Raw genomic sequence first — 24,912 nt, 5'->3', positions numbered from 1 at the left:
GGTTGACTTCCCTCATAAGGGCACCACATTTGGCATACATGTCGGCCACAACATTGCCTCTATTAGATGATATCTCAGAATCTGAGTTCATCAAGGGCTTCTTGTGCTTTTGTAACAGCACCATATGAGGCACACATGCGGACTGAAGCATTGCCAAGCACCTCATCTTTCCCTAGCAGCGCCTATCGAACAATCTCATCAAGGGTTTAACTTCTCGTATCAGCATCTTGCACAATGCCACATGCTTCAAGATGCTAATATAGGTAATTGCATTTTGAGAGAGACCTTGTCTTTGAAAATAGCCAGCTTCCTGGCCCTACTTCTGTTGGGTTTATCCCGTAATCATTGCATTCCAAGAGACGAAATTCTGGACATGATACTTCTCAAGAACTTACTGCTCGCGCATTTCAAACCCTAGATAAAGCCCAAAATTTCCCAGATAGCACTCCGACGGAGCCGACTGAACTGGTACGAAATCGACCCCCGGTGAATCTTTAACGGCCAATAACTTGGCAACCGTAACTCTAATCACTAATCTGAAAAGACCGACGCGCTCCACAAAGTGAGCACTTTAGGCCCGTGCATTCATTTCATCTTTGTCACCTCAGCTGCAGTTGCCCAATCCGGTACGGATCTGCAATCGACTTAAACTTCAAACTGCCATAACTTCTTCACCGTAGCTCCAATCGACGAGCCGTAAAGACAGGTCGGTAGAGGACTTCAAGCACTGCAGTTTTAAATCATAATCTTCCATCTATACTCACATCAAGCATAATCATTTTTGGTATCATTAAGGTATTTGTTGGCCCTTTTAAGCTACATTTGGCATACATTAATAATTAAACTTGGCCTATTAACAAGCCCTAATCACTACTCAGCAAATGTGTAGGCTTCAAATAATCTTAGCTTACATTTCTCTGCTCCTTTTCTTATCATGGAAGCGGAGCTGCACGACACCGTTAATAGTCCTGGTCTAGCATGAGAAGTCCACAAAATATCTTTTATGTTTCTATCTTCCCAACAATAGACTCCGATCCTAGGATTATCCGTACTAAGCCGTTTCAAAGGCTTCAAGTCTACTTGATCGTATCTCTCGAATTCCAAAGTTTGTGGTCCTTCTTTTGCTGAAATATCTGGGATTATAGTGTTTACTTCTAATCCCCATTTGTCTATCACGTCAGGATTTTTGACTTGTACATATTGAGTTCCCTTTCGATCCATGTACATTTTTCTTTGTTTGTTTGCCATAACCACTTCTTCGAACTCAATACCATGGTCATCAATGCGAATAGCATACTCTTCGTTAGGATCCAAGTAAACCTGGGCTCCATGATGGTTAGTCTTGTAAAAAGAGAGTATATGCTTGTATCGCATTGTCGTTCCGGTTTTCGAGTGAGTGGAGTAAGAAGACATTTCGGATGTTGAATCTGAAAAAGTGTACGAGACTTCTTCAGGAATTGTGTGCAAGGAGTTACCTTGATATAATCTACATGATGTGAATTTTTTTCGCTTCCACTTTGTGCGATCTATTACAATTAATGTATGGATTAGCCATAAAAAACACTTTCAACAACGTATAATGTTTCTCTTTGGCCCAGAAAGGCTCAATGAAATACTTCTTTCACCGTTGTATTTTCATCTTTGTGTTGTTTTTATATGTTCTTTTGTGTTCTTTCTGTGTGTGTGTGTGTGTGTGTGTGTGTGTGTGTGTGTGTGTGAGGAAGAGAAAAAGAATGGAGATAATTTTATTGTACTTCCTTCCAAACCCTAAACGTCATGGCATCTATGGTATAACTCCTTCATATAGTTTTTGGAGTTCTCTCACAAACTCTCACAGTCAAAAGCTTAATGCTTTCTTGACAAAACCGCAAACTTCTCGACAATGTGGACATATCTAAGGAAGTGTGTATATATGTATGCAATTAGACATATATATACATATATATATATATATATATACATATATATATATACATAGATATATATATATATACATATATATATATATATATATATATACATATATATATACATATATATATATATATACATAGATATATATATATATACATATATATATATATATATACATATATATATACATATATATATATATATATATACATATATACATATATATATATATATATATACATATATATATATATATACATATATATATACATATATATATATATATATACATATATATATACATATATATATATATATATACATATATATATACATATATATATATATATATACATATATATATATATATATATATATATATTTGTGTGATATATGAGAGAGTTTGTGTATATACACCTAATCTACCTCTCTTTGTAGAATAGGTGTAGAAAGAGAGGTAGATAAGTGGAAAAAAATCTTACTACATTTCTCTTTTCACCTATTCTACCTCTCTTTGAACGTCCCCTCTCTCTACCTTGATTAGGTAGAGAAGTAGAGGTGTGTAAATTAGGTGTAGAATGGACATAGAACAAGAGATAGATAGATGGATTAAAAACTCTCTCTCTCTCTCTCTCTCTCTCTCCACCTAGTCTATGCATATTCTATCTCTCTCTATCTACTTTGATTAGGTAAAAAAGTAGAGATGTTTAGATTAGGTAACATTAAGGTGTAGATAGGGACATGTAGATTAGGTAAAGATTAGGTGTAGAGAGAGAGAGGGCTTCTATTAGACATATGTTTTGGTGGTGGAAGGGAGATAGAATCACCTGTTTTAGAGCATCATATATCTGCGACTATTGATGTGTCAGTTTTACTATGTACATTATCGTTATTATACTACTTTTTGTAAACCATATCAAATATATCAATTGCATTTTGAAAAGTGTACAAAAAAACTTTAAAATTATAAATCACACCTTACCTACATAATTTGAAGCGTCAATGAAGAATACTTAAATTTAATTACAAATAAAGTCAAAATCTCAAATGAGTTTTATATACAAATCATGAAGATTTGTTGCACCATATTTACACTTGTAAAAGAAGACCACAATATATATATATATATATATATATATATATATATATATATATATATATATATATATATATATATATATATATATATATATATATATATTTGTCCTCTTCCTTGTCCTCCGCATCCTCTTCCAGGAATACATAAGTTTGATCGCTTTGACTTAACAACAACTAGAATCAACTTATATAATTCAATACCCAAAACGATTAATACAATATTCATTGACCACACTTATTGCTTGTAGAGATTTGATTGTTGAGTTGAATTGCTTGTAAGAGATATGATAGTTTTTCAACAGCCATTGCCAAGTATTGGACTCCCTGTGTCTCTCTTGATACTTGGCCATTTCTTTAGTCAAAGTGATATGTTCATATGTTAACAATAACAAAAAAAAAAAATCATAAGCTAAAACATCTTCTATACAAAGTTCACATAATTAAAAATTCTTTACATATTTATCTTTCAAAGCTGCTTTATCTCCTGAACCATAGTGTGTGCGAGTTTGTTTAGCACGAGCTTCGCGCTGTTGATTGTGGGATGAACCCATTACAACTTCCTCATCCTTTTCTTGCATGGCCCACTCACTTTGTATCTATCATATTGCTGCCATGATAGCTCTTCTATGACTATTATCACGTACATGAATGTTTGATGACTACCGCATTCTTTATCGCAACTATTATCGCTTACGTTTTTTTTTCTATCTCTATTTTCCTTTGTTAATCTGCGGCAACGCTCGCAATTTTGGACTTAGTCTTTTATAGTGAAACAGTGATGGATTTCATTTTGATGCTTAATCCAAATGGGAATCTTAATGTATGTGGATATGTGGGATGTTGTAAAGATATAATTAGCATGTTTTTAAAGTACTTTTTGCCTTTTGATCCAAGTGGGAAGCAAGATAGCTATGCATTTATGCAATTTCATGATATCTTATATGGACAATTGATGCCATTTGATCCAAGAGGAGATAATTATGTGCACATTATGAGACAGTTGATTTATATGCCATGTGATCCACGTGGTATTCACAATGCTCACAAGTTATTTACATGTTTTATGATGCAATGGATTTATGGGTTATTGAATGGTTGTGCTCTACTGACGAATAATTCTTGAGCTTTCCCTATGATTCTAGAGGGGTATGCTTACCCGAAGCCAAATACTGAAAGAATTTTCACAGTATGCGACATTGGGACAATAGTTGGTTTAAAACAAGTTATCTTTGAAACTTTTAACGGTTGATTGGCACATGCCAAAGGATGTGCAAGTTCAAAGGGGGTAGATGTCGTGACTCTCTACATCCACACGGAGAAACTCAGAGAGAATACAAGTTTTTGGGCTAGGAAAACAATGAAAACGTGAGGCATGCAAAGTCAAGGAAAGCACCGAAAAGATAAGGGGAGGCACAAGGTGTGTAGGCATATCACAAATTTTAAGCAATATTTGATTTTGCCTTCCTAAACGACAAGGTGGATTGCTAGATCTTGATCGTCTTTGAAGAGCGGTTGTCATCAAGGCACTCTCTCTCAAGCTCTTTCTTGACCTTGACAAGGTGAGGAGGCAACAAGGGAGGATACTCAACAAGGGAAGAGCAAGGGAAAAGGAGTCAAAGGGAAATATTGATTAAGGAGTCAAAGAAAAATATTGGTTGATTCTCTCTTGACATTAAGGAGGGCACGAAGGAGTCTATCAAGGACATCGAGGGAAATAATTAAGGTAGGGAAGTAGCATCAAGGAAGACAAGAATTTTAGGAAAAGCAAAAGAGCAATCAAAACAGAATCTACGACTCATTCAGGATAGGGAGCATCTACGAACTTCTCAACATCATATAACCAATCTACCACACCTAGGGAGAGAAAGATTATCCCACTCTCATCTTATTCACACACACAGAGATTTATTTCCACTGCAAACATCTACAGAGAGCTCAAAGATCTATCCGACCGACAAGTCTCTAACTCAAAACCTAACACTGCAAAAGAATTGGGAAAGAGTGTATCAAAAAAGTTAATATTGTTAGACCTTCCTTAATCGCTACAAACACCATAGAGATTCAACAACAATAGAAGGAAGCCCTCGGTTACCAATGTTAATGAGTAAGGTGATGGAAGAAGCTCCAAGAGCATACACGAGATCAACAACAAAGAGTTCTTGAGTCTTCACAAACCTACAAAGAGTTTTTCTATCACAGTATCCTTCCTCACACCATTCCTTTAAGTATTGCTCCTGAATGAGAGATGTCTTGTCTACTATATCTGCACCAGCGAGGTTTAGAAAATTTTCAAGTACATTTTCCTAAAACCTTCATAGAAATGAAGATACAAACAACATACTTCCCAAGTGAAGACATTCACAAGCCCCACACGAGACATTCTGCTCTTGCAATCAAACGGTTCAGGAATGCTTCTTCGCACAAACCACTATCATCAATCTTGGATGATTTCATGCGAGTATTACACAATAGCATCCACAAAGGAATTTGCAAACAGCCTATACCGCCAAAGATCGGGCGAACTAGTGCCAATCTCAACCTCATGTTATACCTAGGCTCTAGTAGTAGCCTAGCACCATTGAAGCTGCCATGTTCATGTAAAAAGAATAGTAGAATTCAAGACAGCACCATTTTTAGAGTTCAACTAAATGTATAATCTAGATTTAATCCTTTCAAAACTTTCCATCCACGAGTTTGTGTTCGCGAGAGAATAATTTGAGTGTAGGGTATATACAATACTGAATGGGCTTTAGATTATCTTATGTGCATCAGCAGAATTGTTATAAGGGCATGATACACCTCTTTTCTTCTTACCAAAAAGAAACTAACTAGCTGTGCTGATAACTAACTAGCTGTGGGTTACAAAGGGCATGAGGGACGCCTCCTCGGCATCATGGGCAGAATGGACGCCATAGCCTACATAAAACAACAAGGCCAAGAGGGACCAAGCCCCAAACCTGCAAAACGCCAGCGGGCCCAGGGACCCCGCCAAAAACACATTCACAAAAATGGACAGCACCGCCAGCCAGGGCATGCAAGGTGCCTGCCAGCTCGGGGCGGTGGGCCTGTCAACGGGCGGCACGAGGGCAGCGAAAGCTGACGTGGAGGCTAGCAAGGCGGCAAAGGAGCAGGAGAGACCGATGGTGCGGCACAGGTGGCAGCTGCGGATTTGCCAGAAGGCGAGAAAGGAGAGGGAGAAGGCGGTGGAGCTGGCGAGGAAAGCGGCAGTGGGTGCAGGGTTCGTAACGCCTGCGCGCACGTGCTTTCTGAAAATGAGGGCGTTGGCCACCATGTAGAATACAAAGAGCGTGCCTATGGATATGAGATCCAGCAAGACCGAGGTGTCCACCACTAGCGCACACAAGCCCGTCACCATTCCTGCACAGCCGCCAATGACCCAACCAAATAACAAATAAGATCAGAAGTTACTCACTGGAAAAAAAAAAAAAAGGCAAAACCATAAAAAACCAAAGTTTTAAAGAATTGATTAGATTATGACATTCCATTTATGGATGTGTGAAGTTACTCAATTTGGGCTTGCATAATGTCATGCAATAGTAAAATTTTAGTAGATCCCCAAATTGCCATGTGACAATTTTGGGTAAAGTGCTCCAATTTCTACATAGTTAATTCTAAATAGAGATTATATTTTAAGACAAAAGGAGAATAAGTTGCAAGGTGTAGAAGTGGGAAGCACATGTGAAACACTTTTTAAAAAGCATTATACATTCAACCTTAAAAGAAACCTCTATTTTCTTTATATAAATTTATATCTATATTTATATTTATCACCTTTGAATGCACACTGACCACAAAAAGCAGCAAACATCAGTAACCAAGCCTTTACTTTGGACTCTGGAACTTCTTTCTTATTATTTTAATTAATTCTGGCAAACCAGAGGATCGCTGAAAAAGTCTTTATAGAAAGATATTGCACACTTTGTCTGCCTGCCAACATGACCCTGCTCTTTACCTTTCAACTATAATAAACAAAGCCCAAAGGCTCTTTTCACACTGAAAAGTATGCATAATCATGGCCTATGAGCAATGTCTAGACTCTAGAGAAAGCCCATGTTGGGATCTTGGGAAACAATAAAATCTTGAACCAACCTGGCAGTCAATGTTTTGAAGAGAACCCCATGTTAGCAGCATGGGGAACATCAGAAAGGTTTGTAACAATATGAAGAGCTGAGCATCCAGCTTTCAAGTATATAGTCTATCTAAGGGCATGGTCACACGAGGCATAGTTATCAGTTATTTTTTCTGATAACTATGCCCTCGTCTTGGTCACACTTAGGCAATGGTCACGCGAGGCTTAGTTATCAGTTATTTGAACACATAACTCGTTCAAATAACTAAGCCTCATTCTTGGTCACACGCAGAAAGGAGCATTAAATGAGTTACTAAGCATACACTTTGTAACTATGCCAATTTTGGCATAGTTGTCAAGTTCAAGGCATAGCTGGGAGGATGAATGAATGACTAAGCTTCGGGTGACTATGCAAGAGGCTTAGTTATTCATTTAATGCTTTGTCTTTGCATAGTTGGCATAGTTATCAATAACTGATAACTAAGCCTCGCGTGACCATGCCCTTAGTTCTAACTTCTACAACTATGCTGATTTCGGCAATATAGTTTCAAAAGTTCCACTGAAGTGAGCGTTACATGTAAGCATTGTGTGCGGCAGCTTTTGCAAATTATGCCATAGTTGCACAAGTTACATTTCATGGACAATTCGTGCCCGCACTTCGTAACTTCCAAACATCTACTCATTCAAAAGTCAAAGTGCAAATACTTGGAAGCATGGAAGAGTGGTTGCACATAAGCAATCATTTGTGTCTTTCCCCTCTTTTCACATGGCCTTAGCCAACTAGAAAACTCAAATGCTTTTGGAAATATCTCATCCAAGCGCCCAAAATCCCATGGAGTAAGGCTCTAAACACTGAAGGTGGATTTTTTCAGGTACCTATCCCAATTCCCAAAATCCTTGGTGAAATGAGGTCCTAAATTGAAGTAAGCTTTTTCATGAGTTAGTCAAGTCCACTCACTTGTCAATTACATACCTTCTAAAGAAGGTATGGTATGCTTTATCCACATAATGAAGCAACAAATATATCTCTATAAAAGGGAAGAGGAATTTAACTATCAAGGAAAAAATACAACTAATATTAATGAATAACATAAAGTTTATAGAGAGATCGAGATGTCCAAAACAAAATGAGATTAAACATGCCTTGAATAAATTCATTCACATACTTTACAAACCCCATAAAGACATTCATATCAAGGACTTGAGAGAGTGCAAATTCAAACTCTCACAACACACCAAAGACATGATGCAAATCCCTACTCCTAAAATCGCTACATGTTAGGACAAGGGTAGGACCAAGGGGGGCCACGACTCCTAGGCAAGGCCAGCTAGGCATGCAGTTCAAGGGCTCTTAAAGATAGGTCAAGAGGCCTATAAGAGGAGGTAATTGGGAGGAATCTAGAAATGCTTTAGTCCCTAGAAGGGAGTAATGTCAAGACAAGGGTAGGAAACGCGGGGTGGGGGGGCGCTCCTAAGGAAGTTCAGCTAAGCATGAAATTCAAGGGCTCCTAAAGATAGGCATCTTGGGTAGGACCAAGGGGTGAGCACAGCTCCTAGTCCTTGTGCCTCCCTTGCTATGTGATAAAATGTTGGAAAACGATTCTTGAATAATGTAGAGCTCCCTTGCTACACAAAAGTAATTTTAGAAACCCATTTCAAACCCATCTTGAAAACTTTATGGGAATTCCCAAATGCTAGTTTCTTCCTCAAAACACCATCTCTGCAAATCTCCGAACTACTTGACCAATTAGACCAATTAGGTTTTCAAAAACTTACAAATAAGGGAGCGTTTAGACAAGCCCCAAAAAAAATAATGACCCCTGCATTTTGTTTATTCGGAGGCATACAAAAAAGAGCACTCCTATATAGTCATACCACAAACTAATACACCCAAAACCCTCCTTGTTCTATAATTATTTGAGCGGATTGCAACTCTAAGCGCACATGTCTTCTTTATTACCTTGCATTGAAACCACAATTCTCCTCTGAAACAACAGCCACCATGTACTACTTCTCCAAATATCTTACAATCTAGCCTAACTCTTTACTTGCTTCTATCCTAACAATTTACTAAAAAGCATGCAACCATTCATACAATTTCCCCAATTTTCTCTCCTTTCAATGCATACGTTTGTGGACCTCATTCTTTATGTGCTATTTTACCACAAGCAATTACAAATGAAATAGGATTTCGAAAATTTAAACATTACATTTTTTAAAGTTCATCAAGAGGAGGATCTTAGTACATACATATATACACAAGGAGGGATATGTACATACCTAGAACAAGCGACGATCGAAGAGGTGTAGAAGAAGAGTCATCCACCTTGGCAAGCCAAGAAGGAATGAGACGAGAACGAGCGATGGCACATAAGTAACGAGCTTGACCAAGCATCGCCACAAGAAGAGAAGTTAAGATCCCCAAGCAAGCCCCCACTTGCACCATGCCTGCAACCCATCTCCATTGCACAACCACACCCTTGATTGCGGAAGAGAAAGGGGCTTTTATATCTATCTGCACAAAAAATCACCAAATCGATAAGGCAAAAGAAACAGACAGCTAGTGTAAACATGCTAATAACTTGCACTATAGTGAAACAGGGTGTAGTTGGCATGCTAGAACATCAAGTCATGTACCTAGGTAAGGCTGGCTGTAAAATGAAATGACCCATTGACAAACGAAAATTTCAAATATCCACTTATATGTGCAGGCAATTAGATGGAGCATATATTGCAACAACGTAGCAGATAGATTAGACACAAAAAAAATTGGACAAATTCTCACAGTAATTCCCACATTGTGACTTACTCAACATCATGAGCTTTTGTGAGGGAGGCATCGCATACCTAGCTAGGTACGATTGGGAGCAGGGGACCACCGTCCCCACCGGGCCGGTGGTCCCCTGCTCCCAATCGTACCTAGCTAGGTATGCGATGCCTCTCGAGCAGAAGCTCATGATGTTATGCATTGTATGAAAACACTGAGAAAAACTCTGTTTTCCTACGTGGGAAAAGTTATACATCTTCTTGTGAGAGGGGGGGTAGGGATGGTATTCGTTGAGCAAAATTTTCAATTGAGGTTTATTATTTTATTTATAAAGGAAAGCACTGGCTTTTCTTGCATTTAATAACCTCCATGGGATAAGGACAAGCTATCCGAATCACGTGGGAGAAAATAGAGACTGAACTTTACGAAATTTCCAGCCAACTTTACGAAGTTTATATGTGAATAAAATACAATCTTACGAAATTACCTTGTCATAGGGGAGAAGCATACACAAGGCAGCCGCCATTGCCGAGTAGAGCACAGTCACTAGCAGCACGGACCTGCGTTCAGAGCAATTTGCCTTGTCAGAGCACACTGTGACAGACGATGCGATGGCCGGTGCTTGATTTGAACAAAGATTTTTAATTTTATTTTTTTGGAAAAGAGCGCAACATTGCTGCTACCTAATTGACTTGCTTCCTCCCATGAATGACGTCCACATTACAAGATAAGACGCTTTTACAAAAGTTGGGGAAAAGCAGAGCTCATTATCAGATTCCAATCAACTTCAAGCACGTGAAAATCCAATTACGAAAGGCACATTGCAGCTACCTTCAGTTTTATAAAATTCCTGCGCCTTGCTTTGCTTGCTTGCTTGAAAGACAAACAAATTATAAAATGTGGCTGGGCATATCCATAAAAATTATATGATACATTCACTTACTGAGGAGATAATTTTGGGAAAGGCTGCAACACATACACAGGGAAAACATTAATCAATTGCGTCGAATCCGCACACATAACTTCAACAGAAGTCTATGTCCGAGTGGGATTGTGCTGATATATTACCCAACTTCAGAATAAGTCTTTGAAACCCCATAATGCAAAGTCACTATTACACCATTGCTACCTGCTGTGTTTTTGTTTTGTACCTTCTTCTCGTCCCTGCATTGCTTGTTGGTCTTATTACTTAAGGTCCATATGTTCCGTCCCACCGTCCACGGATAAGCTCAACTAGCTTGTCACGGCTTATCTATTTAGGAAAGTGTCTCAACTTACACTTGAGTGTTCGAGAAAGGTAATTTACCTCTGCTCAGCCTACAGCCAGTTTGAAGGTAAGAGGGCGGGAAAAACGGTAAAAAATGAATACAAGGAAATAGTTCAAAATCCTGCAGATTTGGAAAATTTTGCTAGGACTTCTGGTTTTCATCTTTAGGAGGAGAAAACATGGTCCTCTAGGGAAAAAGACTTTCCTGAACACTGCCCAAGCCACTTTAAGATTCAATAATGCCACTTAGGAGCAGAAATTGAGTAGCATAATGTAAACTAGTGAAAACCCAGCTCAAACACCCAGAATTTCCTCTTTGGACAAGCATGAAATGGTATTGTGTATATTAAGAAAAACGATCTTCCCCTCTTAACTCAAAACGGCCACAAGGCAAAAAAATTCAAGCCCATTGGTATAGTATGAGATAATTTAACAGATGTTCCGACAATAAGTGCCATGCACCTCTGAAGTTTGAATAATTAAATAATACATAGAAATCAAGAAATCATGCAAGAGGCAAATCTCTTTATAATGGCACACGAGAGCCAATGCATGCAAAACCACACCGAGATGGTGCAATTCAGATCGATGCATCATTGTGAACAATAATTCACATAAATTGTAACTAGCCCACACTCTTTGGAGAGGATATGTGGAATCGTCGTGGCATACTTTGCTCCATTCGAAACATTATGCTTTTAAAAAGCCGCACAGAGAAGCGACAGACATGCACATGTACACACTGGTCATGAAAATTGGTGAGACCATTCGACACTATAGGAATCTGTACAATTAAGTTACAGAAAAGGACTCTAGTGAGAGGGCTGCCCGAGGCAGTATTTGCTGCAATGTGATAAACCCTCTCCCAAACTCCTTTCCTCATCTACGTATGCAATAATTGTACACTATAAAGTAGTATAGAGATCAAGGTCAAAACCATGCATGCCAACAATCAAGCACCATTTTTGCAGAGTTCTTTCTAGGTAATTCAAAACAACAAACAAGTAATCTTTCAAGCATAAATAGGTAACCTAGGCAGGACTAACATAAACAAGCAATTTTTTGGGGAAAGAAGGCGTATATGTACCATACGTATGTACACATACACACACAAACATACATATGAATATAGATTATTTATGTGCATAATATGTATATATACTTTTTAATGTATTTATGACAGAACACAATCTCTACTATCTACATTCATCTCGCAATGTCAATACCCCATCGGAACTCTTTGCCACACTATTGTGGAAGGCCCCTAGCGAAAGACCCCCCATACATATCTTCCTATGCACCCCTAAGCAAGTTAAGCTAAACTCGGCTTCTCTCATCTTGAGCCTTTCATCTCATATCCCCCCTCTCCGTTGTGTTGAGCACAAGCTCAAGCCGACCAACTTCTTGCCCCTGCCAAACATTTTGGCATCACATACACATGTGCATCACATCCAAATAAAGAGACGAGAGGCTCCATATTTTACCCTCACATAAGAAAGCTAAAAGTACTGAAGTAACAAGCGATCAAATCACAACACCTACCTGGTATAACTGGGTTAACTAGAATTCTGAAGAACTCAACTCTCACCCCATATTTTGTAAAAGAAGAAAGAGTCTACTTGCATATTAATTTTTCGCCACGAAAGAGAGTAAGCTTTCATATCTCAATCTTTTCAATCCTTCAAATGTGACATTGCAAAGTTACGCAATGAGCATGTAAGAATTTTTACAACCATGGCCTTGCCCTTTGAAAGGCCAAAAACTCACTTCCAAGTTATTAAAATTGTGTGTGTTGCTAAATTAAAGGATTTGACATATATCTTCCCTTCTTAAGGTATTCTTTCTGTAGTGACTGTCAAAATTTTCATGAATCCTTCATTAGAAGGGCTTGTCTAGAAATTGCCCTTCTATAGATTAGGGAAATAAAGTAGGGTTCCTACCAATGGAAGGGGAGTACATAATGTTGCCCATTTAATTTAGACCAAACTCACTCCTTACATTCGTCAAGGTCGAGGATCGACGGGGTATTGAACCCCAACCATACATCTCGACACTATTTTGTTGTCAAATCCGGCTCCTCGGGTCATGGATGCTTGCCACTTCAACTCCTGTGATTGAACAGTAGTTGGCCCCACTCCCCTGACTCGTGGGCATGAATGGTCCCTTGCTAACCATTCCCTCCATACTTTGTGCTTCCCCTCATTGGCTCCCAACCTTCGCTGGTCATCAAGGGGTTGCACAAATTACACGGAATGGTCCCAAGGTTGGGAGTCAATGGACAGAGAGTCCTAGCCCTTCATCAGCACGCTTTGACTTGTCGTAATGCTTTGAGGCATCGTTCAATGCTTGGTATACCTTTGTCACCTCTATCACTACTAAACCCACTTCATCATTGGCCCCACTCCCTTGACTCGTGGGCATGAATGGTCCCTTGCTAACCATTCCCTCCGTACTTTGTGCTTCCCCTCATTGGCTCCCAACCTTCGTTGGTCATCAAGGGGTTGCACAAATTACAGGGAATGGTCCCAAGGTTGGGAGTCAACGGACAGAGAGTCCTAGTCGCTACTCATACCAAATTCCCTTGATCACATAAGATCTTGGAAGGAAATAATTTCCCCAAGCATCGATAATTAGCCCTTCATCAGCACGCTTTGACCTGTCGTAATGCTTTGAGGCATCATTTGATGCTTGGTATACCTTTGTCACCTCTGTCACTACTAAAATCACTTCATCATTGGCCCCACTCCCCTAACTCGTGGGCATGAATGGTCCCTTGCTAACCATTCCCTCCGTACTTTGTGCTTCCCCTCATTGGCTCCCAACATTCGCTGGTCATCAAGGGGTTGCACAAATTACAAGGAATGGTCCCAAGGTTGGGAGTCAATGGACAGAGAGTCCTAGCCCTTCATCAGCACACCGTCGTAATGCTTTGAGGCATCGTTCAATGCTTGGTATGCTAGCGCAGACACGGAATGAACAAAAAAGTCAGTATCAATGCACGGAATGTTGAGGCTGAGCCATTGAGAGTCATCCTGGTGCCACAAGTCAGCGTTGGGAATGGATTAGGGTGCTAACAATTCAACGTTGGGAATGGAACAAGATGCCGACAAGTCAACCCTAAGAACATTCAATGGCGATGGCTGCTCGATTGAGCAAGCTCCACGTCACCACTTGGATGTTGTAGTGATCACCTGAGCTGCATCAGCCATGCACACTACACTGCATGAAAGTGTTGTCTTGACCGCCCCCCTCCTCCCAACACTTGACGGCTAAGAAAGGTCGTTGGCTAACCTTTTCCTGCACCTTACGCTCCCCATGGCTCTCGACATCTGCCGATCACCATGAGTCACCTGGATTACAGGGAAAGGTGAGCCAATGACCTTTCCCTACACCTTCACCGAACATGTTTCTTCATTACAAAAAGTGACTTGTAATGCTTTTGATGTTCCATCAGTAGGAGAGAACAAAATGTAATTATGCCCTTTCATACAATAGGATATTAGGGTACGGGGGCCAGTAAGGGCACGCCTAAGAAAGCCTGAGGTGCTCCACGTCTGTGCTACTCCATTTAGAGCACAAAGGGACGCGATGGATAGCCCACCACCAGGCCTACGTGCAGCAAAAATTTCGGTGCAATCGCCACTCCAACAAGAGATATTGGCGCTTATCTCTCTTTTCCGTGTATCAAAAATGGGGGCATATAGGAGAACCATCCCGGGCGGGTAATGAGCTGAAGCAGCCAGCAAGGATTGAACAGGGGATCTAATGACGAGGCTTTTCTTCCAGTCGCGCTGACAAGCAATGCATTGGACTGCTTGTGTACTATTGCTGGTCCTCAACCATAAAAAGCACTAGGGGAGGGGTTGTCCTGTGACTGGACCCCGAACCCTTATGCTCCCCCCCGCCCCCACCCTACTTCCGAGTGCCTGTCTTTTGAAACAATTAGGGAGGCCCTCAAATCCTAGCACTGCCCTAGTGGCAATGAGTGAAGTTAAAGTCCAACGTAGGAAAGTTAAAGTCCAACGTAGAAGAGAGGTCCAAGTATCTTATTCCTATATTTTAATCTAATTTTCCATTAGGTCTCCCCAATCTCAGAAAATTAAAAATCTTTTCAAAACATCTAGAGTGCATAAGTGAAGGGTGAGTTCATGAAATGAAAAGACCATGGAGGTGAAAAGTCAAAAGACTTTTTGTGTGCCTATAAATAGAGATGGTTTAATGCACTTATACATTTGTGTTTTTTTTCTTGATCTTCTTTCCTCCAACGTTTTCAAGCCTAATATTAGACCATAAGGAAAGCCTTTTATTTTTGTTAGAGTTAGGTATACCTATATTTTAATCTAATTTTCCATATATGCGTTTGAAAATGTGAACTTCTACGTGGGTTCTTTCCATCAAGAGATTAGCATTACGACGTGGATGCCTATCAAACTAGAAAATTGAAAAGGTGGTTTTCATGTTGACATAAAGTTGGATCTGGAAGTTTTCGTTAGGACAAAAATAAATGACGAGGTCAAAGAAGGGGGTCAAAAAGGAAAAGAAAGAAAGAGACTGACCCGGCGATGCCGATGGGAAGGTTACGGGCAGGATTCTGGACTTCTTCTGCCATTGTGGACACGGCGTCGAAGCCGATGAAGCTGAAGTACACAATAGCAGCGCCGTCAAAAATGCCGTCAACTCCAAACGGAAGGAACCCTCCTCTCTTGTCCGGGCTGCCAGCTGATACCAAATTCTGCACCTTGCCGTTCACCACACCCGCTGCCACCACTAGCATTATCAGTGCCAGGTGGCCAACCGTCATTGCCATGTTCAAATGGGAGCTCCGCTTGGTGCTACATAATACAGGCACACACACGTAAGAGCTAATTATCCATCCAATTAAAAATTGCGCAATGCTCTTTTGCTTATGAGAAATTTTTGCCAAAAGATTAATTTTAGAAAGGCCAAGGCTTCTTGACTTCACGTATGACGCGTTCAAGGGCGAGGTCTTTTGTGATGACGGGGAAAAATCTCAATTAGCGAAATAGATTTGATTCCGACATGAAGCTCTTATTACACAAGATATGAAAAGAAAGGTAAGGTATAAAATGTCTAATGAGGAGCACAATAGCTGAATGCGATACGTCGTGCAATAATACAAGGGATGGGGGGCTGATTTAGTAGATGATTGAAAGCAAACAATGGGTATGGAGATGATGTTTTGTGCTGGTGTGTGTTTTGTCCTTTTTTAGGGGCCGGGGGGGGGGGGGGGGGGGGGGGGGGTTATACCTGTAGCAGATGGAAAGAGTGAGGAGAGAGACGAGGAGGAGGGCGGGAAAATCCAGAAAGTAGAAGCCATCTGAAAAGAGGGCGGGCACTTTAAAAAGCCAGGTGTCGGGGGCGTAGCCTAGCAGCGACGCCAGGTAAGCTGTGAAAGTGCGAGCCACTGCTGCGTTCGAGATCACATACTCCAGCACCAAATTTGCTCCCGTTATGAAGGCCGCGAACTCCCCTGTCCCAACCAATCCATCCACACCCACACATACACAAGCAAAAACCTTCGTCATTCAATATTTGACTGAGACTAATGTATTCCATCCAATGATCAATCCACCCACACACACGCGCACCCATGATCCGCTTTCACAGTCACAGTCAACTTGTAATGTCTTCCTTCATGCACACCAAACAGTCTCTCCACCTGTCCTCTCAATGTCCATAAATCTGATGCTCAATTTTATTTACCTACACCTACTCACCCGTGCTTTCTGCTTTGACATCCCCCCTCATGCAAATTATCTCCTACAGTGGTCCTGCCCCCCTTCCCCCTTGCTGCCACAGTGTGACCGACGGTCTCAAACCCACCTTCAAGTCCAATTCCACCTTGGCTTTTGACTACATGCAGTCATCAGACCTAAACAAGACTCATGTATGCATGCATGCACTACACCTCATAGTTCCATCTTTCTGGATTCTTTCCTATCTATACTTCCAACATGCACCACGCGCATGCGTGTACAAACACACACAAACGAGCATTGCTGCAACCTGCACACAAGAAGATTTGGAAATTTTCTCATGTAAGAGTGTTTTTCATACAATGCATGACATCATGACTTCTACTCGAGAGGCACCGCATACCTAGCTAGATATGATTGTGGGCAAGGGACCGCCAATCCGATAGGGGGGCCGGCAGTCCCCTGCCCCTAATCGTACCTAGCTAGGTATGTGGTGCCTCCCTCCCAGAAGCTCATGGGGAGGCAACGGTCCCCTGCACCTAATCGTACCTAGCTAGGTATGCGATGCCTCCTTCATAGAAGCTCATGATGTTAAGGTAAGTCAGAATGGCTACACACTAGTCGGTACACTAATCGTGTCAAAGTGTTATGTAAGCAAAGCAAAGCCCTTGCAGTGAAATGATAAAAGGCGATATCACACAGTATCACACACACACAACTCGTTTTAAAGAACGCTCACAAAAGTTTTGATGGTGGCAAGAAACTTTCCTATAAGAAGTGAACAGTCATTTCATATTACTATTCGCAAACAAGACCATGCACGTCTCATTTACTCTGGAGACATGCTTCACATTTACAAACAAAAGGAAACTATCAAGCATTGGAGGGTGAATGCGACTCTCCTACTGTGTAGGAGAACAAAATTGAAGGATCTTTCAAAATACCAGCAATAGAGACTGACCTAGAGAGATGCCAAGATAACTAAATGCCCCTCCAGCTGCAGGCAACTCCACAGCAAACTCCATATAGCAAAATGCAGAGAGCAGAGCCGCAAAACCCGCAACCACAAACGACAAGATGACTGCCGGTCCTGCACGACTACTTGCAGCTACACCTGCTGTAACAAACACTCCAGCTCCTACCATTCCACCTACTCCAAGGCCCAGGAGATCCAGCCAATTTAACGATCTTCGCAAAGACATGCCGGATTGCTCCTGTGAATGCGCGAGCTCATGCTCCGGCGTCCAAACTCGCATGGCACGGTTCGCCAGCCGCTGTGGTGAAAGTGCCAGGGCGGAAAGATATGAGTGCAGGCTGCCAAAGCTCGAGGTTTTGGTGGCAGACTTATCCAAGTTTGCATGTTGCTTGTTGCAGGGTGAGATATCAGAGGGCGGCGCATCTTCGCACGATGCTGCGACGTTAAGGACTTCATAGTCCCAGCGTTGAAGCTGGGTGAAGATGGGGGGTAACTTGGAAATGCCCGTGTTGTTCTCCCCTCTCTCACTCGCGTTCTATTTGGAGCGCAGATGAAAGAGGGCGAGCACAGTTCAGCTTTTGCTAGTTACAAAGAGAGCTGTCGATTAGCTTGATGTTTGCTAAAGATAAAGCTTCTTCGGCATAATCGAAGAATAACACAAGGTAAGCTTGAGCGCATGTCACCGTGTGTGTGTGTGTGTGTGTGTGTGTGTGTGAGAGAGAGAGAGAGAGAGAGAGAGGGGGGGGGGGGGACACGAGCTTGCTTGAAATTCTAAGCACCGAAGTGAAGGAAGCAGACGGAGAAAGGGGGGGGGGGCTTCAAACCTCAGAAGAGCACGTTACGTTAAGTGAGCTTCTTGATGAGGGGAATAACGGAGTGTGTCTGGACTCTGCACTTAGAGAGAGATAGAGAGAGAGAGTGTGTGCGCGCGCGCTGTGTGTGTAGGCCTAGTAGTGTACTGCTACACAGCAGCAGGGGAGAAAGCGAGTGGATCTCAGCGGCTCGGCAGAGTCTCAAGAGTGTGTGTGTGTGTGTGTGTGTTTGTGTGTGAGACTCGGTGCGAGTGAGTTTGTATGTTGTGACGGATTGAATGCTCATTCAAAACTTATGCTCACATGGCTCATTGAACCAATCAAATGCCGCCACACAACCCCGGAGGTGGACCTCGCAGAATATATAGAAAAATAATGATTGCGGTTTGCCCACAGTATGTGGCGGCTGCTCACACCAACACACTGGCCCCTAGCTGTTTGCTCCCGGATATGCCTTTACCTTCAAAGCTGCGCCATTATTACAGCCTAAGAGTCCATTCACCCACCACGGCTGCCATTGAAACATTTGGCTTTCAAAGTTCAAATCCCCAAGTCAAGTGGTGGTCACGTGAGCCTTACTTATTCATAATAGATAACTAAGGCCAGATGTGTGCCTACAAATTCTATCAAGGTCAGAGGTCGAGAGTCAAAGGATCTACACCCTCCATACGGCCTCCATTATCGAACGAAATGCGAGTGGTTGGTCGTTGGATTACTGCCAGCTCAACAATTGACATAAAAAATGAGACTAACATCAACGATAATGACAACATAATCAATCAATCTTCATCCACTCAGCAGCGTTGATCGAAGCTATTGTAGTGTGATGCCTACACATCAATAGGCGAAATGTATTGTTAACTAGGCATAGGCCCCCCTCTAGATTATCTATAAAGCCTATACCCTAAACCCTAAACCCCCCACTGATCTTTTGTCATAGATTATCTTGACAGCTCATGCAACCCTACTGATCATAGGTTCATTGATCTCCTACCAGCAACTCAACACACAAACCACTTGAGTGGTCTCAGGTCTGATCTGCAACGGTGTTGCAACCTCCGATTATCCCCTTCTCTCTAAGTACTCGGTCCCCCCTCCCTTCGACACTTGACGAACGGGAATGGTTCATTGCAGACCATTCACCCAAAATCCATGCTCTGATACCAATTTAAGAAACCCTGGAATTGTCTTGCTTGATCCTCCGCCCAATCGCTCTTTATGGGCCTTGCCCCTAGGATCCCGTCTCCATTGGTACCCGGCCCTTGGCCCGGTCCGTGACCTCCCTTGGGTTTGCCCTTGGCATTACATTTGCCAAGGGTAGGATCGGGCAAGGCCTGCTACAGACAGATGCGCGGCGTGCGTGCAAAATACCTCAAATAGCATGATAGAAACTATAATACACGGCAAATATACATACCTGATGAATCATGTTATCAGATAATCCAATTGTACACCAACACAAGGAAGTCACATACTCGCTCATCGTAATTTGTAACAGTGGGAATCTTACAAGATTCTTCTAGAACCTTGGCTTCAAGGAACTCACGGAAGTGATGGAACACTGAAACTTTGAAGAGAGGGTAGAGTCGAACTCACGAAAGCATGGTCAGATCCCAGGTCAATGACGCTAACCAACTTGGAGGCAAACCATCTGTGCATATTTAAAGTACCTCACATAATTTAAGATAATTAAAAAAAACACTTTTTTTTCCCAGGTCCCAACTCAAGGATGCAGTAGTTCCATTGCCCCCAAGTTTTTTTCTGCTGACTCTGTGTGCCCTACCGTCTTCCACCAACCTCCCTATTTGTCGCTCGTCACCTGCCTCTGTGCGACTGGATGTTCCTTGCATTTAATACTTGTGGGTATATTTGTGGATTCCCCCTTATAAACCATTTTGCAAAATTGTATCGGCATACTAAGAAGTCTTCAAAAGCCAATCAGATCAACTTATCGGATCTAATACAGTGTCTACATAAAATAAAATGAGGTAAAATTTAATCAGCATCCTCATCATCAAGCGTCGTTTGAGAAGGTATTGCAGACACTGCTTCAGAGTGTCATGAATGTACGCCATGACTTTCTCCCCAATTCTATCTCTTGGTCGTGATGTTGTGTGATAACTCCATTCAACATGATCACCTCCGAGCTCTCCCCTTCTCCAAAAGTAGAAACAGCGTGATAGTTGGTGGTAGAAGAGTTGCAACTATTGCATGCAAGCGAGTTGACGGCCAGGAGTGCTAGCCTCCACGGCGCGCGTCTGCATTCCCATCAATGCCATTGCCCGTGGCCCATCTCCTCAAGCACCTCTACAAGTGATAACGACTGGCACCAAGAGAGGAAGGTGAAGTGCAGCCTTTGCCACCATTCCCGGGTGTTCTCTCGCTTGTAATCCACAACCGTGGAGGGGCACTGGCTGAGATCATGGATGGAGGTGTGACGGCGGACAGGTTCGGAGGCATGGAATTGTCTTGTAGGGATAGGCGAGGTTGAGCCGAGCTGGACCAGTGGAGGAAGGTGATCTAGTGTAGGTGCACTCTTCCCTTGGATCCCTGGTCCTGAAGAGGTTCAGGTTATCCGACAAGCAGGCCCAAAGACTTTGATATGGCTATGGTAGCCAAGACAGAGGTGTTGTTCCCATCAGTGGAGTTCGTGATGGGAAACATGCAGCATGGGACTGCGTAGGGTAGGTAGGGAGGAGACAGGAGCATATGTGCGTCCTGCGCATGGCAACAATGCTCTACACTTGCATGGTCTCTGGTGCGCGGCTGTGAAGAGGAAGTGGCTATGAGTCGCTGATTGGTAGCTGCAAGGCAGTAGTATGAAGTTAGGGAGAGGAAGAGAGGCAGTGCAGGCGGTGGACGTGCACTACAGTGCACAGGATCAAGTAGTGTGTGTGTGTGTGTGTGTAGACGCCATGCAAGAGTGTGCATGCAACTGAACGTGAGAAGAGTGGTAGTTGATGGCGGCGTGTTTGTGGGCATCAGTGGACCACTGAGAGAGTGATGACGGCCATGGAGAGAGAGAGAGAGAGAGAAGAAGAAGAATAAGAAAAAAAAAGTATCACTGCTCGTGTGGGCGCCAGCGAAGAGAGAAGTTGGCAAGGCTGTGGACCACTAAAAAATGGCAGTTGTAGGTGATGCGTGGTTGGTAAAGGGGTGTCGCAGAGACAACACCCGGGCACAATATGGTCGGCGAGTGATGGAGAGAGAGAGAGAGAGAGAGAGAGAGAGAGAGAGAGAGAGAGAGAGAGAGAGAGAGAGAGAGAGAGAGAGAGAGAGAGAGAGAGAGAGAGAGAGAGAGAGAGAGATACGGCTGTATGTGCTTGTCGCAAAGATTGCATGCAGTCCAGGTTGATTGGCCTCCAACAGTTGGAGCCAAAAAAAGTGATTGTATGGTTGAGGATAGGCGCCTCCATGCAGGCACAGATAGTTCTGAGAAGTTGAGGATAGGCGCCTCCATGCAAGCACACACAGTTCTAAGAAGTTGTCGTTGCCATTTCCGCTGCAGCTGCGAGACTGTTGCTCAATTGTAGATGGAAGCTCAAGGGCTTGTGCTCTTGGAGAATATTATCACGATGTCAAAATACACTTTTTTCTTCCTTCTTCACTATATTCTGTTCCTTGCCAGGCTGCAACAATTTTGCTGACGACGCTGGTGTTCGATGCATGCTGGATTGCAAGTTGCGCAAGTCAATGAGAAGTTGCGAGTTGAAGATTTGTCGGATATATGCTCCTCAATTAAAATAACACTCGTCTTCTCATTCAGCACTCTAGTGTAGTAGATCTTGAGCCTTGGCTCCTTCGAGATCAAAGCCTCATCGGACAGATCTTTAAAGTCTATCGGGCTTTTTTTTCCCTATCCCTTGGGCTAGATCTGCGTCGATATAAATGATTTCTCCTTCTATTATTCGTATCCTCGACCTCGTGCATGATGAACAAACTACAAGCTATATCGTTATCTACAGAGTGCTAAATGAGATATTAGCAATATTTAGATCTTCACTCAATATATGAAATATCATGATTTATATATCTTAGCCATATTCTTTTGATAATTGCAAATTAACGTAGGATTAATGATAAGTATCCAAAGATTTACAATAAATAAATATAATCAAAGAGAAATAAACTGACAAGATTTTGATAAATCGAGTAAGAAGAAAAAAAGAAAATAACCAATATATATATATATATAAGTGCACTTAGCTTTGGTACATAGTCGTATAGATCCTTGATCAATTGCTAGCTTTCGGATCTTTGTGAGATTGATTGTTACCAAGAGCGTATCCTTGCGCTCTGATACCACTGCTATAGACGGATGCGCAGCGTGCCTGCAAAATATCTCAAATAGCATGATAGAAACTATAAAAAAAGGCAAATATACATACCTGACGAATCATGTTAGCATATAATCCAATTGTACATGAACAGAGAGATAGAGAGCAAGATAGACTGAGGGAGAACATGCAAGCGCACCTCCTATAGCGGAGTGCTACGCTGGCACGGCGAGAGAGAGGAGAGGAGAAGGGAGAAGAATACACAGACACTGGGTGCAATCTCCCCCCATGCAAGAGTGACCATTTCCCTCTTGCACGTATTTGTTTTATAGATTTCTTGAATGGTCAAATGTGAGTACAAACTGGCCGACCGGTCATAAATGGCCAAAGCTCATTAAAAAGCACTTGAATAATAGAATGTACAATATATATATATTTCCATTAATTGCATAGGCCTGGCTCGGTCTAGTCTTTTCCACCTGTCACAACTGCAATAAATAATAAAAAATCAATTCCATAACAGGGCCAAGGGCCAGGACGGACATGCAATCAAGGGGATCCCTATGTTTAGCAGGCCAAGTGTCTATATAGGGCATGGCTGGGTAGGTGGTGATGAGCATGCTCCAATCCCCTCTGTCTTACATTAATGTCATCCCAACGGTAGGACCGGGTAAGGCCAAGGGCCAGGATGGACATGTAGTCAAGGGTGTCCCTATGTTTAGCAGGCCAAGGGCCTTTATAGGGCATGAGTGGGTGGTGATGAGCATGCTCCGGTCCCCTTTGTCTTACATTGGTATCAAAGCTCAAGGGGGAGAGCTATGGAGGAAGGGGGAAGATGGCCTTGCATGGCTTGTTGCATCTCTCTCTCTCTCTCTCTCTCTCTCTCTCTCTCTCTCTCTCTCTCTCTCTCTCTCTCTCTCTCTCCCCCTCGTCATGGAGGGCGTGGTCCTCAAGATTGGGGGGCTTTTGCATACCTTGCATGGGGGAGAAGAAGAAGCCACAGCTCCACTATGCGGGCATCGCTTAGCAGACGAGGTCGAAGGTTGAGAAACGTGGGCAAGCACCTCTAGGAGGGGGAAGCGAGACGATGTCGGTCATCTCCAAAGTGCTCGCAGAGTGGCTCTACGGGGTCACAGAAGAGGCGGGGGGGTATTTTACATCATAGGGCCACAACTTGAAGATCATTGCATGACGAGGCAACTCGATCCAAGCCTCAGCGCAGTCGAGTGCTATTGCCGCCATTGCTGAAAGGTGAAGAGTCACACACACTTAGCCGCCTAAGCTTAACTTTTTATTTATTTTTGACCTTGACCTATCAAGGGTGCGTGCCCACCCCCGACCACATGCTTAATACAACACTCAATGGAGCACGGCAAGGTGCCACATCTTGACAATATTATGACACATATTCAACAAGCTGTCGATTTTCTGTAGCTGCAAAAATTTGAATAAGAACCATGCACAACAAGGTCATAGATTAATGTATTTCTGACGGAATTCAATACATATTGAAGGTTGCTTTCCACATTGGTATATGGGAGAGGCTTCATGGTGCATCCGATAACATTCCAAGAGATCACACACATTTAAGAAGCCATGCAAAGTGTTGTCAGTAGGGGCATCACATTACGATGGCCTTGCATGGCCTTTTGTCAAATATTCCAACACAGACGGATTCACCTTCTTGTCGTTTTCATAGCTTTATGTATATGATTGTATTGTAGGAGCATGTAATTATGTTAATCTCGGCCATGGTGCCCTGAGAGATTACCTAGGGGTCAAGTATGACCATGTTCATTTCATTACATCCAATTCAGATGATCGTTACCACAATTTGGACTAAGGAGCAAGGCTCCAACAAGGATAAACCATGCAAGGGGTTTAGCAATACATGTAACTTAGGCATGGCCTGTGCCTTATAGGCAAAGGGCATGGCTCTTAGGCAAGCTTTCCACACTCAATACAATCATGATCAAACCATTATTATCAACAAG

The 24,912-nt window shown here is 42.2% G+C and overlaps 1 protein-coding gene across 1 annotated transcript; it reads right to left on the bottom strand.

Annotated features, from left to right (window-relative positions):
- Nucleotides 1-5,651: 5,651 nt before the first annotated feature.
- LOC147465368 (cationic amino acid transporter 6, chloroplastic-like) lies at nt 5,652-18,872 on the bottom strand. The gene is made up of 6 exons (XM_086519688.1): nt 17,815-18,872; nt 16,405-16,627; nt 15,693-15,968; nt 10,357-10,429; nt 9,383-9,617; nt 5,652-6,390 (listed from the first exon to the last, which is right to left on the bottom strand). The coding sequence occupies exons 1-6, from the start codon at nt 18,107-18,109 to the stop codon at nt 5,861-5,863; spliced, it is 1,632 nt and encodes a 543-aa protein (XP_086375814.1). The 5' UTR covers nt 18,110-18,872; the 3' UTR covers nt 5,652-5,860.
- Between the last annotated feature and the right edge of the window lie 6,040 nt (nt 18,873-24,912).

Source organism: Adiantum capillus-veneris, chromosome 1 (assembly GCF_014529385.1).
Source record: "Adiantum capillus-veneris isolate H3 chromosome 1, ASM1452938v2, whole genome shotgun sequence".
Lineage (NCBI taxonomy): Eukaryota > Viridiplantae > Streptophyta > Polypodiopsida > Polypodiales > Pteridaceae > Adiantum > Adiantum capillus-veneris.
The sequence above is the reverse complement of the archived record's forward strand: the minus strand, read 5'-3'. Positions and strand labels throughout refer to the sequence as shown.

Coding starts and splice junctions, on each gene's coding strand:
- LOC147465368 (XM_086519688.1), bottom strand. CDS start 18,109: ATGCGAGTTTGGACGCCGGAGCATGAGCTCGCGCATTCACAGGAGCAA. Junction 16,628..17,814: donor TTATCTTGGCATCTCTCTAG/GTCAGTCTCTAT, acceptor TGGTTGGGACAG/GGGAGTTCGCGGCCTTCATA. Junction 6,391..9,382: donor TCGATCGTCGCTTGTTCTAG/GTATGTACATAT, acceptor GCGGCTGTGCAG/GAATGGTGACGGGCTTGTGT.